Genomic DNA, 15,365 nt, shown 5'->3' with positions numbered 1-15,365 from the left:
CCCTTCCCCAATTCCCCAATAGAATCTTAAAAAAAAAAAAAAAGGAAAGGCAACATCAAGTAGCGACAGGTGAGTGTCAAATCCTAGTGCTACACCTGACAAGGCGGGTTGCTATAGACAAGTTATTTAACTTCTCTTGACCTCAGTGTCCTCATGCAACAGATCTAAGGGGATCTCGCTCACCAGTCTGAGAGCAATCCATCAGCATTCCATAATTCCATAAGTATGAAAAGTGCTCAGCATGGTGGCTGTGCAAAGCGACTTCTCAACAAATGCCAGCTGCTATCATTTTGTCCCCGAGATGTTGAAAATTAAAACAGGGTATTCAGGCCAAGGAAAACAGCTAGGGGCTGGGCGCTGCCCACGCTGGGCCAGCTCAGAGCCACCTCCTGCCTCCTTGAGTCTTTCCTTTGCTTCTGTTGCCTTTCCTTTGTTCTCCTTCAGGAAATGTGATTAGTCGTGGGCAACAGGAAAGGAGGGGAAATTGGCAGAACAGAAGTCAGTTGCCCTTTCATTGGCACCTTGGTCAATGTTTCTTTCGAGAAACTCCCTCAGGGCCTCTGAGAGCCACAGGAAAGGTGGGATTTTTCCACATGTTGACAGGCAGCGGGGCTCTGCCCACTGGAAGGGAGGTCAGGGAGAGGGGATGGTGAGCAAGGAACAAGGACTCCAATTCAGAAACAGACGTCCTCTCTGCTGAAGGGTCTGGGCCAGCTGACGGAGAGACGGGTCGCCATGAAGGACTTGCAAGCATCCATTCAGAGCAAGAGAGCTGGAGGGAGGCTTCCATTTCTTGACAACAGGAGACGAAGAAGCAGACTTCAGAACCAGATTCACAACCTCGTCCCACTGCTGCGTGAAGAGAGGGCCCAAGAGGCTCCATCCGTCAACCCTGTGCCAAACTCAACTATGAGTCACCCCTAAGCCACGGGGAAAGGAAACACTCATGGGAGACACCACCTCTGAGGCTGAAAGAGACCAGTGTGTACAAAATCCTCCAACGCGAGGACCTCATTGATCCACTTCTGTCACACCGGAGCACGGATGGCCCAGTGTGAGGGACCACCCAGTGAGTGCGGGATGAGAGGAAAGGCAGGTGGACAGAGAGACATGGATAAGCTGCGGGCTGGCCTAACAGCGTGACTCAACTTTTCAGCACCTCATGCTTGCATCCCATCGGGTGTGTGCAGGGACCATGGAGTCATCCCCAAACTCTGAAACCAACGGGGGATGGAGGACACTGGCCTGACACAAAGGCGCCTTAGAGACAGAAAGGCTTCCAGGAACAAGAGGGGGAAGCGTTGTAGAGGTTAGTTGTTGCCTTGGATACGATATTGACACATCTTAACAGAGAATGGAAGGAAGGAAAACCATCTAGAAATTGAAAAAAGGTCTGATGGGAGGCTATAATGAGACAGTAATGATCCTGCGCTTAGCACAGTACCTGGTGTGCTCAATAAATGGTAGCTTTTATCATTATTAATAAGAACTGGCTCATACCTAAGAAAAAAATGGATGAGAGGATGTTCAACCTCCCCCATAAAGAAAGAAATGCAAATTTAAGCAAAAATCCGCATTGCCTTTCACCCATCCCGTTAACGGAGGTCAAAGTCCAGCGATACGGGGACGTAGGGAAACAAGCTCTCCTGCACCTCTGGTAGAAATACGGATTGCCACCACCTCTCTCAAAATGCTAGAGCGGAAGACACTCTGCTGCTGGTATCCCTCTTGTAGGGTTTTATACTGCTCATATCCTCCTGTCACAAGTTAACAAAAAGGTGTCTAAACCCAGAGGTTCCCATAGCAACAGTATTCACAAACATAACAAAGTACCAGGGACAACTCTGGGTCCATCAAGAAGGAAATGATTTCTCACCAATAAGGAAATTACACGGCCTTCATCCAAGGACAAACCACGCTTGTTACCAAAATGTCTGGCATAGCACACTGTGTGTGCTGACAGGGAACCATTCCAAGATGTACTGTTAAATGTGTTCAGGTCAAATCCACCGAATTACACGTCATCACGCCACTGTCTCATGTCTGCCCAGCCCTCATAACCATCGCTATTTAACTGGGTTCACTTCTTTATGGTCACTCTCTATCCCACCACAAAGTAAGAGCAGGAGCCATGGTGACCCCATTTCTCCCCCAGACACAGGAGGTGATCAAACGTGAGGGCCTAATTGATGAACTCCAAGTGGTCTGTGGCAGAGAAGTTGTCTCTGCAGATGGACTCAAGTTTTCCACTGGAATAAGGCTCCACACAGGTGGAGATGTTGTCACCAGCAACCCCCAGCACCTAACAGAACACCTGGCCCTTTGGAGGTTAAATCTGACCTCATAAGGACCTTTCCACACCACCAAACATGCTCCGTCCAACCCCCTTGGAACATTTAGAGAAAGAATGAAAATCGGAGTCCACAACGATCCAGAGGAAAACCATAAAAACGTGCATGAATCTTACCTGTTTCTCCTGGTTTGATCCACAGAATAGATCTGCTTTCTCAGCCAACTTGGAAGAGAGTTGAGACACAAACAAAAATGAGAGAGAGAGAGAGAAAGTCAGCAAATAGTGCAAGGCTGAGTTCTACGGGATGGGGACAAAGGAAACTGGGAAAGGTTTTCTAGCTTTCTAACTCAGAAAGAAAGCCATTTTCTCCTTGTGGTTGAAATACCCTAGCTGAGCCAGGAGGCCTCTTTCGCCCGTAGGGGCTGGCATTCTTTAAACAGATGATTCCCTTAGATGGTATCCGTTAATCCCCAAATAACTGGGAGGAAAAATGGTGGACATTGGAGGCCTTTGGTTGACTAGGAGGACAATAATTCACACAACAATCTCATCCAGACATCCACGACACTGACGAGACAGTCCTGAGTGGCACACCTTGTATCTGACTGTCCTTGGATGAGTCAGCTTAATGCCTCCCTACACCTTTTCCTCCAGTTCTTCCCCTCAAACAAAACACCAATGTATGTTTCTGTCTGTGCCAATGCACCCCTCACCCCAACAGGCCAAGGCCCCAAACCAAGAGAGGCTCTTCTGTGAGACACTGGCGAGTCCATAGCCACTACTGAGCACCTACTGCATACAAGGCACTCAATAAGCCTCCAAGACGAACGGTCCCATTTTTCTTTCCTTTGCCTATGTTGGCTAAAGGAAGCAGAAAAAAAAAAATGAACGAGGGAGCAAAAACAGAGAGAAATAGGCCAAAGCCAATACCTCTCGATAATGGTAGGTGTCGACGCGCTCATCACTTCCTGGTGTAAGATTTTCAAGCCGGAGAGCCACTTAGTTGCATCTTCCTTAGAGTCAGCTGGAGAGGTGAAGGGGAACAGAAACGCTGTGTTACTCCCTGGGAAGACCTCTGCTTCGAGACTCCGGTCCAGGCCTCCCCAGCCCCATACAGATCGTGGGGAGAGGAAAAGCCTGTGTCAGTCTGTAGTTCTGCAGGAGGGCATCAAGAATTACCATCTCCTTCCCACCATCATGATTCTAAGACCTGCTTTTTGTCTGAGATGAGGCCATGTGCCCAAAATGAGCCTTCGACAGCAAAGGCGACAAAGAGGCGATTTTTTCAAAGCGATTTCGCTTTTAACCCTCTGCTAACGAGTAAGATGCAGGGTGAGAAGTAACCTGTACCACAGACCTGAGCAGCCCTCAGCATTTCCCGTTTCCAACCAAGGCCAGAGAGAGGGGTAGAAAGCAGGTACTGCTGACGCCCACGAGTGAAGCGGCAACACGCGGTGGTTAAGAGCTTGGCATCATCACCACGTCCCCCTGTACCACTTCAGGGTTGGGTGACATTCAGCTGGGTACTAAACGCTTTTGTGTCTCATTTCCTCCTCAGCGACATGGAGCTAGCAATGCAAACACCTCGTCAAGTTATTAAATGTCTAACCACCAGGTATCTTGTTAGTCCAGACAGGACCACGTCAACGTTGCTGCTTTCATTCTTCCCATGCAGATGAGGAGACAGACAAGGCTCAAAGGGTTAAGGGTCCTGTTCCAGAGCCAGTAAAAGAAGCCGGGATCTGAATCCATGTCTTGCCCACCTCTCTACCTGACCTGCAATTCCAGAGCTCTAGGAAGAGGAACCCCAGAGTGGGACAGACACCAAAGCTGGCATCTGGTGCTCCGAATCTTGCTTGGGCTCTCATGGTCTCCCTCCCAAGAACCACAGCCAGGCCGCGGCCTACAGTGGGGCTAAGCGGACACAGCTCTCGAGGTGCATGGTCATGAGCTCCTTTCTCTCCAGCCCCCTCTCTGCCACCTGCCACACACCGTCAATCATACGTGCACTCATATGTCCCACATCCAGCTTGCTATTTCCCTCCTCCAAGCCCTCGCACATGCAATGTCCTTTCCTTGGACCATCTCCTCTCTTTCCTCCTAACTCCTACTGATGCCTCAATACCCCGCTTAAAAGTCACCTCCTCTGCAAAGCGTTCCCTGGATGCAGGCATGCTGTACTCCTCAGCACAGTGCATTATGCATGGACTGCTGTTCTTATCACAGCGTACTCTTAAGTTCCTGTCCACAGACCTATCTCCCAAGTGGACTGTGAACTCCTTGTAGGCAGCAACTGGGTCTTATCCACCTTTGCAGCCCCACCGACATCTGGCACAACCTAGCTCAGAGCATCTGCTCAAAAGATGCCTGATGAAAGAATGAATGAGAAATTAAATCAATGAGAGCTATCAGACCCTAAATGAAATGTCCCTAAGGCAGCTCATCTTTCAGTTTCCCCCCACGTTGGTCTATTTTTAATGGTATTTATTTTCTCGCCTATCAGTCATGATTGTGCACATGGTTCTAAGTCAATAAATTCTAGGATTGGACCTGAAGGGAGCTCCAAGCTTCTGCCCCCGAGTAAAATGCCTAAGCTTTTTCATAGCTCTTCTTCTGGCCTCTCAGAGGTGTCTTTAGCTTTTTGGTGGGTTTACAGGGATGAACAGAAATCTCAGCTCCAGATATGTGTCTATGTGTGTGTGCACATGTGCATGTGTGTATGTGTGTGCCTATGTGTGCATGTGTATGTATGTGTCTCTCTATTGTGTGTGTGCATGCATGTTTACATGTGTGAGATACAAGAGTTCAAGAGAGTTCCTTCAGTTCAGTCAAGTTGAATAAATGGTGTAGGCCAGCCTCTGTTGGCCAACAATGTAACCTGCCTTTAGCTCTCAGCATGAGCCAGGCAGGCCCCTAACAGAATCCTGACAACATCCCAAAGAGGTCAGCATTATGATTTTTCCCATTTCACAGGTGAGCAAACTGCAGCTCAGAGAGGTCGAGTAGCTTGCCCAAAGTAACACAGCTAGAAAGGGGCAGGGTTAGGATTCAAAACCATGATGCCCCCAAACATGCATTAGTGGGCAGGCAGGCGTGAGCATCCTACTACTAGAAAACGTCCTAGGGAGGAAACTGAGGCACAAGGAGGATGAAAAAGCACCCAGATGTGCACCTACCTGCTAAACTGAGTGTGCTGAGGATGAACTGGTTGCCATACAAGATGGTAAAACAGCAGTCTTCCTTCTGGCGGACTGCCTTTGCACGCTCAAAATCCTTGGAGTTCTTCCCTGGGCGGATTTCCTTTATTTCCATGATATCCACTGAAAGAAAATTAACATGAGCCAATTAGAAGCTGAGTTCACCCCCCCCCCACCCTAAGGATGCAGCCACATGCCTGCACTCCAGACACACAGCCAGGGCCTTCATTCCCCCAATGAAGGTGAGCTGTCTGTCCCAGCCCCTCAGCCCCGCCCAAATCACAGGATTACCGTATTTCCCCACGTATAAGACGCACCCTTTTTTGAAAAATTTGGGGCGTAAAAACTGGGTGCGTCTCATACAGTGGTTGTAGATCATTGTCAAGTCATTTAAGAAGTGTGGCATTTCAAATGCCATAGATGGAACTGAGGACGAGGCAATATATGAAGACAGTGATTCGTCATCAGACACAGATGAGGACAAGCTCATGGTTGGGAGTTTTGACAGTGATGGGGAGTTGTATGAATTTTATGATGAATAAAACTTGAGTTCAATAACTTTATGTCATACATTATTTTTTCAAATTTCAGGCCCCAAAATTAAGGTGCGTCTTATACATGGGAGCGTCTTCTATATGGGGAAATATGGTATATGCAAATAAATAAAATGCTTGTCGTTTTAAGGCACTAAGTACTGGAATAGTTGTACAGCAATAGACAGCAGAAACAAAGAGGAAATCCATCCTGACCCAAGCAAGGGAGACCCCCTCTTGCCATTGGATGACCAGTGCACTGTCACAAAGAGACAAACTCAACCATTCCTTTCCTCTAACTTCCTCTGTCAAAAGAGCACCTTTTCCTGGGCTGGACCCATTCCACATGCTTCAGATGAAACTGACCTGCCCCTCCCTCCTGACCTCCCACCACAATAAGCCGAAGACGGGTGCAAGGGTCCTAGGAATGACCAAGGTGCCCACCCCTGGCATAGTGGCTGGTTCAGGGACAAGCACATGGCCCAAGCTGGCCCATCAACATCCTCCTGGGACTCACTTGGCCAAAGCTATTCATAAAATTTTTCCTGCTGCTGCTGCCACCTGGCTGATAAAACATGGGGGTAGCTGGGACCATGTTGCCTGCCACATAGAAAGAAAAGATTGAGCCCTGATGCACTAGTTAAACCCCTGCATCCAGCTGGGCTTGAAGCCACTTCTGCCCTGAAACGTATGACCCAATAAATTCTTTTTTTTTTAATTAGAGTTTATTGGGGTGACAATGGTTAGTAAAGTCACATAGGTTTCAAGTGTACAATTCTGTAATACATCATCTCTATATATATCCCATTGTGTGTTTACACCACCCAGTCAGCTCTCCTTCCATCACCACATATTTGACCCTGTTTACCCTCATCTACCAAATTCTTTTTTCTTAGGTTTGTATGAAATGAGTTTCTGTCCCTTGCAACCATAAGAGTCTGGGTACATACATCTCAGTGCTTGCATTGAACAGAGAAACAGAAAAGAGAGGTATTCCTGGAAAAAAGAGGGTAAGGAAGGAGATCTCAGCTCTGACCTGAGATCAAGGAAGACGACAGACGAGCCTAGACAGGTGAACAAAGGCACTGTAGAGTCAGGGTTGAGAGCAGGAAAGGTTCATGGCCATTCAGAGGTAGCAGCAGGAATGAGGATGCAGAGAACGAAATCATAGGAGAGAGGATGAAATGAACTGAACGTTTTCTGCTTTTTTTACCAGGGTCTAGCTAGATTGGAAACACTTTGGGGGAATCACAGTCATGAAGTAACGTGAAAAGACTTGAAACAAACACCACTTATTCTGTATCATGTGTGTCTGACAGCAGTTACACAAATCTATACATGTGATAAAATTCCATAAAACTATACACCAAAATATAAACAACAAAATAAAAAAGCAGTGCATGTAAAAAAAAACGGTGTAAAAACAATTAAGGTCTGTATTATAGTTCATAATATTGTCAAATGTCAATTTCCTGGGTTTGATAACTATGGTTATGAAAGATGTTACCACTGGGAGAAGCTGGATGAACGGTGCCCATTCTGTACTATTTCTGCAATGTCTGCATGAATCTAAAATTGTTTCAGGGCCAGCTGAGTGGCTCATTGGTTAAGAGCATGAGTTCTGAGCAACAGGGTTGCCGGCTCGATTCCCACATGGGCCAGTGAGCTGCACCCGAGCTGAGCTGCCGCTGAGCTGCCAACAGGTGGCAGGATGGCTCAGCTGGTGAGAGCACCTGATCCTAACAAGGTTGCCGGTTCGACTCCCGCATGGGATGGTGGGCTACGCCCACCTGCAACTAAGACTGAACACAGCACCTTGAGCTGAGCTGCTGACAGGTGGCCAGATGGTGACTGGACGTGGAGCTGAGCTAGCTGCACCCTCCACAGCTAAGACTGAAGAACAACAACTTGGCTGTTCCCCTTCCCCCAATTCCCCAAATAAAACCTTAAAAAATAAATAAATAAATAATTTGTTTTGAAATAAAAAGTTTTAAAAACTATTTATCAGCTATGGGTGGCCCTATTATTAGGAGGAGAGTGGTGTCTATAAACCTTGGGCAGGTAGAGGGGTGGGGGGTGTTAACCCCAGTTTTCACCCAACCCTGAAACCTGGGAGTCTTATCTCTTCTCATTATCGTCAGTCCTCAAAAATAAAGAGCAAAACACAGATCCTTTGTGTGCTCTGAAATTCATAACCTTCTAGGAGGAAATGAGCATTGTTGATTTAACTGCTTTTGCAGTTATCTAAGAACATGAACGGTATTAAGGTTTGTTCTCAGAAATTAGTTACTCACCCATCCAGTTGACTGCCAGTCAAGAGTCTAGTGACGCGAAGCAAATACTTTTTTTCTTATCTAGTCAACCAATGATTATCTAATCAGTCTCTTTCCCCATAAAATATCTCCAAGAGATAACCTTTAAATTAGCCTACTGTAAGCTTTTTTCCTTGCAGCCAAATTATAATAAAAATTTGACACATGTATGAAACTAAAAAAATTTTTGGATAATGTAACACTGTCTTCAGACAATCACCAAGTCTTATCAATTTTACTTTCAAAACTGCTCTTGAATCTGCCAACTTCTATCCATGTCCATGGCCAACACCATAATCCAAGCCACTGTTATCTCTTGCTTGTTGTACTAAAATAGCCAGAAGTTACCGCCGGCGCCATCTTTATGAAATGCAGACATGCTGGTGCCACTCCTAGGCTTCAAACCTTCCGATGGTGTCCCAATGCTGTTAGGACTAAGCACCAAAGCCCAGTGTTGACTCCTGTATGCCCTCAATCTCCATGCTCCAGCCACACTTGTCCAATCTCAGAACCTCCAGTGGGTCACGCTCACACTCACCGTAAGTCTTTAGCACATGCTGTTGGCTCTGCTAAGAATGCTCTTAGCTTGGTTAACTCCAAGTTCTCCCTTTCTGTTTCAGCTTCATCACCATCAAACACAGGAAAAACTCCAGCTCCTGCTGTTGGACAGACCAAGCCCGTCTCCCCAACAGCAATGACCACAGGCAAATGCTCACTGGTGTGAATCGTAGATTCAGAGTCTTTCCCTAGGTGGTGCTCCTTTCCTCACCACTGTCTCCCCACTCCAAGCAGAGAGGGTGGTGTACTGTGGAGCCCAAGAAATAGTTGTTGAAAGGGAAAGGGGACAGAGAGAGAGAGAGGGACAAAACTGGAAATGGGGCTGAGGGGGAGACACAGACATACACACACAGATATGAACAAACACAAATGGAGACACCCAAACAGGGTGAAAGAGGAACACAGACACCAGACATGACCAGAGGACAAGCCACCCTGACAAGGAGAGAGGTGCAAACATGCACGCATACCAAGTCAGAAAGAGAGAAAGAAACATGGGAGACAGAAAAGAGGATGAAATATAAACATGCCACTCTAACGATACAAACATCCCTCATCACCCATACACCGCCTTTCACTTCAGCATAAGCAAGCATCCTTCGGAGGCCAGCCCTGTCCCAGACAGGGCTGCAGGTATCCATCTTCCTCAGCCAGGACTGGTCACTTCCATTACGTCATCCCGACCACTTCCCTCTTTCTTCTCCCCAGATAACTATTGGCTTATTCATACTTCTGGAAAGACTATGCTTTCTTCATTGAATTGCCTTTGCCCCTTTGTCAAAGATTAGTTAACTATACAGTAATACCTTGTTTTGCGAGTATAATTCGTTCCGGAAACAAACTACTCGTATTGCAAGACATCGCTCGTTGACCACGTTAAAAATGTATTGGAAATGTTTGCTCATCTTGTGGAACACTTGCAAACCACGTTACTCGCAATCCAAGATTTTATTTTATTTGTGTTGGGTCTATTTCTGGGCTCTCTACTCTGTTCTACTGATTGATTTGCTTATTCTTTCCCTAACACCACTCTGTATTGATAACTATTTCGTAGCTTTATAGTAAGTTTCAAAGTAGAATAGCATCAGTCCTCTGATTTCATTCTTCTTCTTCAATACTGTGTTGGACATTCTGGGCCTTTTGCCTGTCTCTATAAACGTTAGGGTCAGTTTGTCAATACCTACAGAATAACTTGCTGGAATTATCATTGGGGTTGTGTTGAATCTATAGATCAAGTTGGCAAGAACTGATGTTGAATCTTCCTATCTATGAACATGGACTAGCTGCTATTCATCACACTTTTAACTGTTAGCCCAACATTCTACTGGATGTACTTACTTGGTCCTGGCCTTCAAGAGTCTTACAGACACATCAGTGTCATCCATGAGGATAAAAATAAAGGCAATAAGAATCATGTAAAACTCTTACTATGTGCCAAGCACAGGACTAATGCTTTCCACGCTGTTGTTGGCCAGTTGCCTGGAAGCTGAGCCTGAGGTAGGGGTTCTTGTTCAGGTGTTTATTGGGGGGATGGAGGGCGCTCAAAGGAGAAGGGAGTACAGGAGCAGGATGGGGCGGGAGAAGAAAGCTAAACTAGGCAGTGGTCCCAGTGGAGTATGGTCTTCACACTGGTCTCCTGGGGGCTCTGGGGCATGGATCACACTGGCTAAGTGACTTCTCCTGGAGGCAGGGAGGCTGGCCTCTGTCCTCCCCGCCTCCAGCAGCTGGGAGAGGGGTGTACAGGCCTGGTAATGCAGCCTTGGCAGGCCAAGACAGCACCTCTACGCTGAGTTCTCAATCCTTGCAACAACACTATGAGGCAGGTACAACAACTGTTGCTATTATACAGATGAGGAAACGGAGGCACAGAGAGGTGACATACGTTGGCCAAGTTCACTGGCCAGCAAGTGGATGAGCCAGGATTCAAATCCTTATATTGCTTCCTGTGGTCAAGCAAGCAACTATGAGAGCAGCATTAGGATGTGCAGCCCTCTCCCCACTGTGCGCCACCAGCCAGTCCCACCACACCGGCATGCACTCACGCATGCGCACACAAACTGCCCCCTGCCCACCTCAGATCTCAGGCAAGCAACTTCATCCCAACATGCCTTGCTTCTCCACCTCCTTGCATGGATCTGTCCTGTTATTTGTATATCTCTGCTGTCAAGTTCTCCACTAGTACCATTTGTATGTATAGGTTTATTTGTTTACCTGTGAACCACTCCCTTCCCTAAGCCCCAGGAGAACAGGGATGGTGTGTGTCCCATTCACAACTGGAGTCTCACTGCCACCTACATCAGAGCCTGGCTCAGAGTAGAAACGCTGATACCCACGGGATGAATGAATTAGGTTTCTCGGGTGTCTTGGTTTAGCTTTCCCCAGAAGCAGACCCTGAGACAAGCAGTTTTTTAGGAGGTGACCCCAGCAAACACCAGTAGAGGAATAAGGACCTGACAGGGAGAAAGGAAGGAGTAGATAAGGGGGTTGCCATGTTATCGGGTTGGTACCCCGTGGACACCTGGAGCTGATCCCACAGAGGACTCTGGGAGTCCTCAGAGTTCGTCCATCCCACCAAGGAGCAAGGGAGCTGGGGTATTTATCCCCCAACCTCCATCTGCTGTGGGTTGAGAGCTGCTTCTGGGGGCCTTAACCCCCCAGGCCTCAGGCAGAGGACAGCAGTGATCACACACCATGCTGCCTTCAACATGCAGAAGCGGGTGCTATGGTGATCAGGGTCAGCCCATGGCAGCCTCTGCTACCTCAGGCTATTGAGTTCTGTTCCACCCTGAAGGGACACAGGTATCAGTATGTTTGAGGGGGTCAAAGTATCTCTCTAGTTCAGACAGGTCATTGACACATGCAGACAAGTCCCCGTTATTGAATACAAGAGCTCCCCCAGGAGAGCTGCTACAGGGAGAGAGACAGGACCAGGTGTGACTGCCCTCTGTCCATTCCATACCCCTAACGGTGTCTCAGATCAGCAGGTGGTTCTGGAATTACAAATATCAGTGCATGCATGCTCTCTCTCTCCCTCGATGTTACATCTTTATTAAGATCTAGTTCACATGCCATGCAATTCATCCAATTAAAGGGATGGTTCAATGGCTTTTAGTGTATTCACAGACTTGTGCAACCACCACCAGAGTCCACTGAAGAACATTTTCATCACCACAAAGAGAAACCCATACCCTTTAGCTATCCCTCCCCATTCCCCTCTCAGCCCCACACCAGCCCTTGGCAACCACGCACCTACTTTCAGTCTCTATAGATTTGCCTGTTCTGGACATTTCATATAAATGGAATCATACAATGCGTGGTCTTTTGTGTCTGGCTTCTTTCTCTCAGTATGATGTCTTCAAGGGTCGTCCGTGTTATAGCATGTGTCTGTGCTTCACGCCTTCCTACAGATGAATAACACTCCATTGCATGGAGAGACCACATTTTGTTTACCCATTCATCCACTGATGGACATTTGCGTTGTTTCCACCATTTGCCTACTGCGAAGAGTGCATTTACGCAGTTTCTGTTTGAACACCTGTTTTCAATTCTCCTGGGTATCTCCTAGGAGTAGAAAGCAGTCTCCTGCTGACTACATCCTCAGAGCTGCAGGTGTATTGGTGAGGTATCCAGCCATCCACCTGGGCCAGGGAGGGCACTCGTATGTAGGTGGAAAGTCACCTGCTGAGCATGAGCCTGTGGCTGGGGCCTCCATGAGGAGAAGGTGGCGGTGAAGCCACCACCAAGCCCTTCACAGCTGTCACTACCACTTCCCAGACCTTCTGGGCAAGCAGAGGCCAGGTCCCGAGGCACCAGAGGGAGCTGGCCACCCCTTTGACTATCAGGAGCCCCAAGAAGGCAGGAAGGAAACCCCTCACCAATGGGGATGTTTTTCTATTTGGAAATCGGCAAAGTCTGAGTGTCCCATTGGGCATTTTTGTTGATGTGCCCATCAGCGAGGGGGTAAGGCCCACTGTACTCAAGTACGCTAATCCCAAACCACATTTCTGACCTGTGGCTGGAAATAAAATCCTAGTGCTCAGATCGCAAACTCACATGTTCCCAGGGGCCTCCTGAGTCATGAGAAGCGTGTGGCTGGTGATGAGCCGATGGACTCTGGAAGCAGCTCGCCGGAGTTCGAATCCCAGCTTCCAGCAGGTGGCTCTGGGCAGGACCTTCCTTCACCTCTCCATGCCTTCATTTCCTCACGTAGCCAGCGGGAGTGCTAACAGTCTTCCCACACAGTCCTCCTTGAGGATTACATGAGCGTGTGTGCACATATATGTGTATTAAAATCATGCCTAGTGATTTTAACTAACAAAGATGTAGTAACTTTTAAGCTCTTCTTAGCTATTATTTTTAAGATTACCAATGCAATTGAATAAATCTGGACTCACACTAGGCATAAAAAAAGTCCCTCAATTTATCTGTTGTAGAAATTGAAGTCAGATCCATACATACTGATGTGGAAAAAAACTCCCACAACGGCTTACGTAAGTAGGATACTGGATGTATGTGCCTGTATGTGCACGTGTACCCACATATATGTGCACACATATGCATGCCTATATTTATATGGTATATAGGTGTCTGTCACTATTCAAATTCTCACTATCTGAATATCCACTAGAGCTTGTAAATGTTATTTACCCAAGATGCACCACCCAGATCACACACCAGCGATGGGACATTCAGGTGCAGGCACCAGTGGAAATATTGGTGTGCATCAGTCTGCAATAGGAGAGGCACGTGCCTGGTGCTCTCACATTGAAAATCATCATGCATCAAACCTAGTGTCCTGCCCACACTACTTGGTCCTTCTTCAGTCCTGGCATTTAGTTCTGGCAAGCAAACTACCAACCAGAGTTCAATTTAGATGACCTCTTCAGTCTTTTTAACGGACTATTTCATTGTCATGTCTCTTAAGTTACAGAGTAGAGGACAGAAAAATAATCAAAATTCAAAACCAATACCATATAGTATCCTATGTCCTTTTCGCAAACATGCACAGTAACAAGTTCACTAAGGCATCAAACAATTAGGTATTGGTTGCTTGCTGTCAATGCTTTGTAACCATACAGAAAATATTCGATGGGTTGGTTTCTAGGTGTTTATAGCGTTAAGCAATTCTGGGGATACTGGATGGATTTTTTTCCAGTCAGTTGGTAATGCACCGCATTTGTATCCATGTAACATGACATAATATGCTGCTATCCAAAAAAGATGCTCTCCGTCATGTTTTTGAGGAATGAGTGAGGCTCAGCTAAGGGGGATGTGTGTGTAAAAGTGTGAGAAAAGGTTAAAAAAAACCCCACAGATTCCCACCACTTTGCTGATAGTAGGGGTTACTGGTGGGAAGGGTGATGGGCACATGATGGGCAAGGGGCGGCTTGATCTGCCTTGGTTGCAATTTTTGCCAAGGGCACACGCAGTCATTAAGATGACCGACTTGCTTTTCAAAGGAGGCTCTGGTAGCCAGAGCTCAGACCCTGTATACTCGTGCGGTGGGGCTCAGCAGCCCTGTTTCCTGCTTGAAGAAGTGAGATAACACAGCCACAGAAGCAAGGCCTCATCTTTGCTCAACGTGCCCCCTCCACCTTCCAGGCATCACCTCAGGTCTTTCTCAGCTCGGTCTCACCGCCCACTGCCCTCCCCACCCATCCCCTGCAGAGGCACACTTGGGTTTTCAGCCCCCTCTCACTCCTTCCCTATGTCCACCACCTGCCTTGCCATCTGTCCTCATGACAATGTTCTTCAAACTCCTGTTTCCTTTCTCCTCCCACTCTTGATTCCGGGCTGCTCCCAGGCTGCCCACCACCCTGCCTGGAACAGCTTCCTACATGCACACCATGGCCTTTTCCCCCGTTTCCACACCTCAGGTGGCACCATCTGCCCACAAGCCTAAGTATCTCCAAGGGTGCTCCAGGCGGATTCAAGGGGAAAAGAGGCAGGCAGGGCTCGGGCACCTTCCCCCACGTACCTCCACTCTCCTTCCCTACTTTCAGTCATTCAGCCAGCCAGGCAGTCAGTGAGCATCACGCTGACAGCAGGAGTGAAGCAGACAGACCCCGGCCCCTCCCTTGGAAGCTCAGAGCCTGGAAGGGAAGGACAGACCCTGTCCAAACCAGACAAGAACACACAACCGCGCTCAACACCTAAGAGGAGTGGAATAATGTCTCCACTGGGACTTCTCCCCGGCAAGAACGAAAAGGCTTCTCTGAGAGCATGAGTCCTGGCTAAGTGCTGAAGGCTGGAGTTAACCTGGTAAAGGGGGAGGAGACAGGACTGTAAGGAGTCCTGGAGGGGAGAGACCTTGGTTCAAATCCCAGCTCTGCTTTCTAACCCCCTCACCTCCCTGTCCACTTCATGGACGGTGTAGCTGCCTGACCACTGCGCTGTACACCTGAAGCTGAAGCTGAATAATAATGAATGGCAACTATAATTTCATATATATATATATATATATATATATATA

The 15,365-nt window shown here is 47.5% G+C and overlaps 1 protein-coding gene across 1 annotated transcript in view; it reads right to left on the bottom strand.

Moving 5' to 3' along the window:
- PLCG2 (phospholipase C gamma 2) overlaps window positions 1-15,365 on the bottom strand; it is a 155,023-nt gene that overhangs the window by 80,363 nt on the left and 59,295 nt on the right. Inside the window, exons 2-4 of the mRNA XM_019634773.1 lie at window positions 5,470-5,613; window positions 3,224-3,317; window positions 2,468-2,515 (exon numbers count right to left, since the gene is read on the bottom strand). Coding sequence (XP_019490318.1) covers window positions 2,468-2,515; window positions 3,224-3,317; window positions 5,470-5,613 — 286 coding nt within the window. The remainder of the gene's footprint in view (window positions 1-2,467; window positions 2,516-3,223; window positions 3,318-5,469; window positions 5,614-15,365) is intronic.

This window comes from Hipposideros armiger, unplaced genomic scaffold (assembly GCF_001890085.2).
Source record: "Hipposideros armiger isolate ML-2016 unplaced genomic scaffold, ASM189008v1 scaffold_19, whole genome shotgun sequence".
Lineage (NCBI taxonomy): Eukaryota > Metazoa > Chordata > Mammalia > Chiroptera > Hipposideridae > Hipposideros > Hipposideros armiger.
Note: the sequence above shows the minus strand (reverse complement) of the source record. Positions and strands in the feature narration are given on the sequence as shown.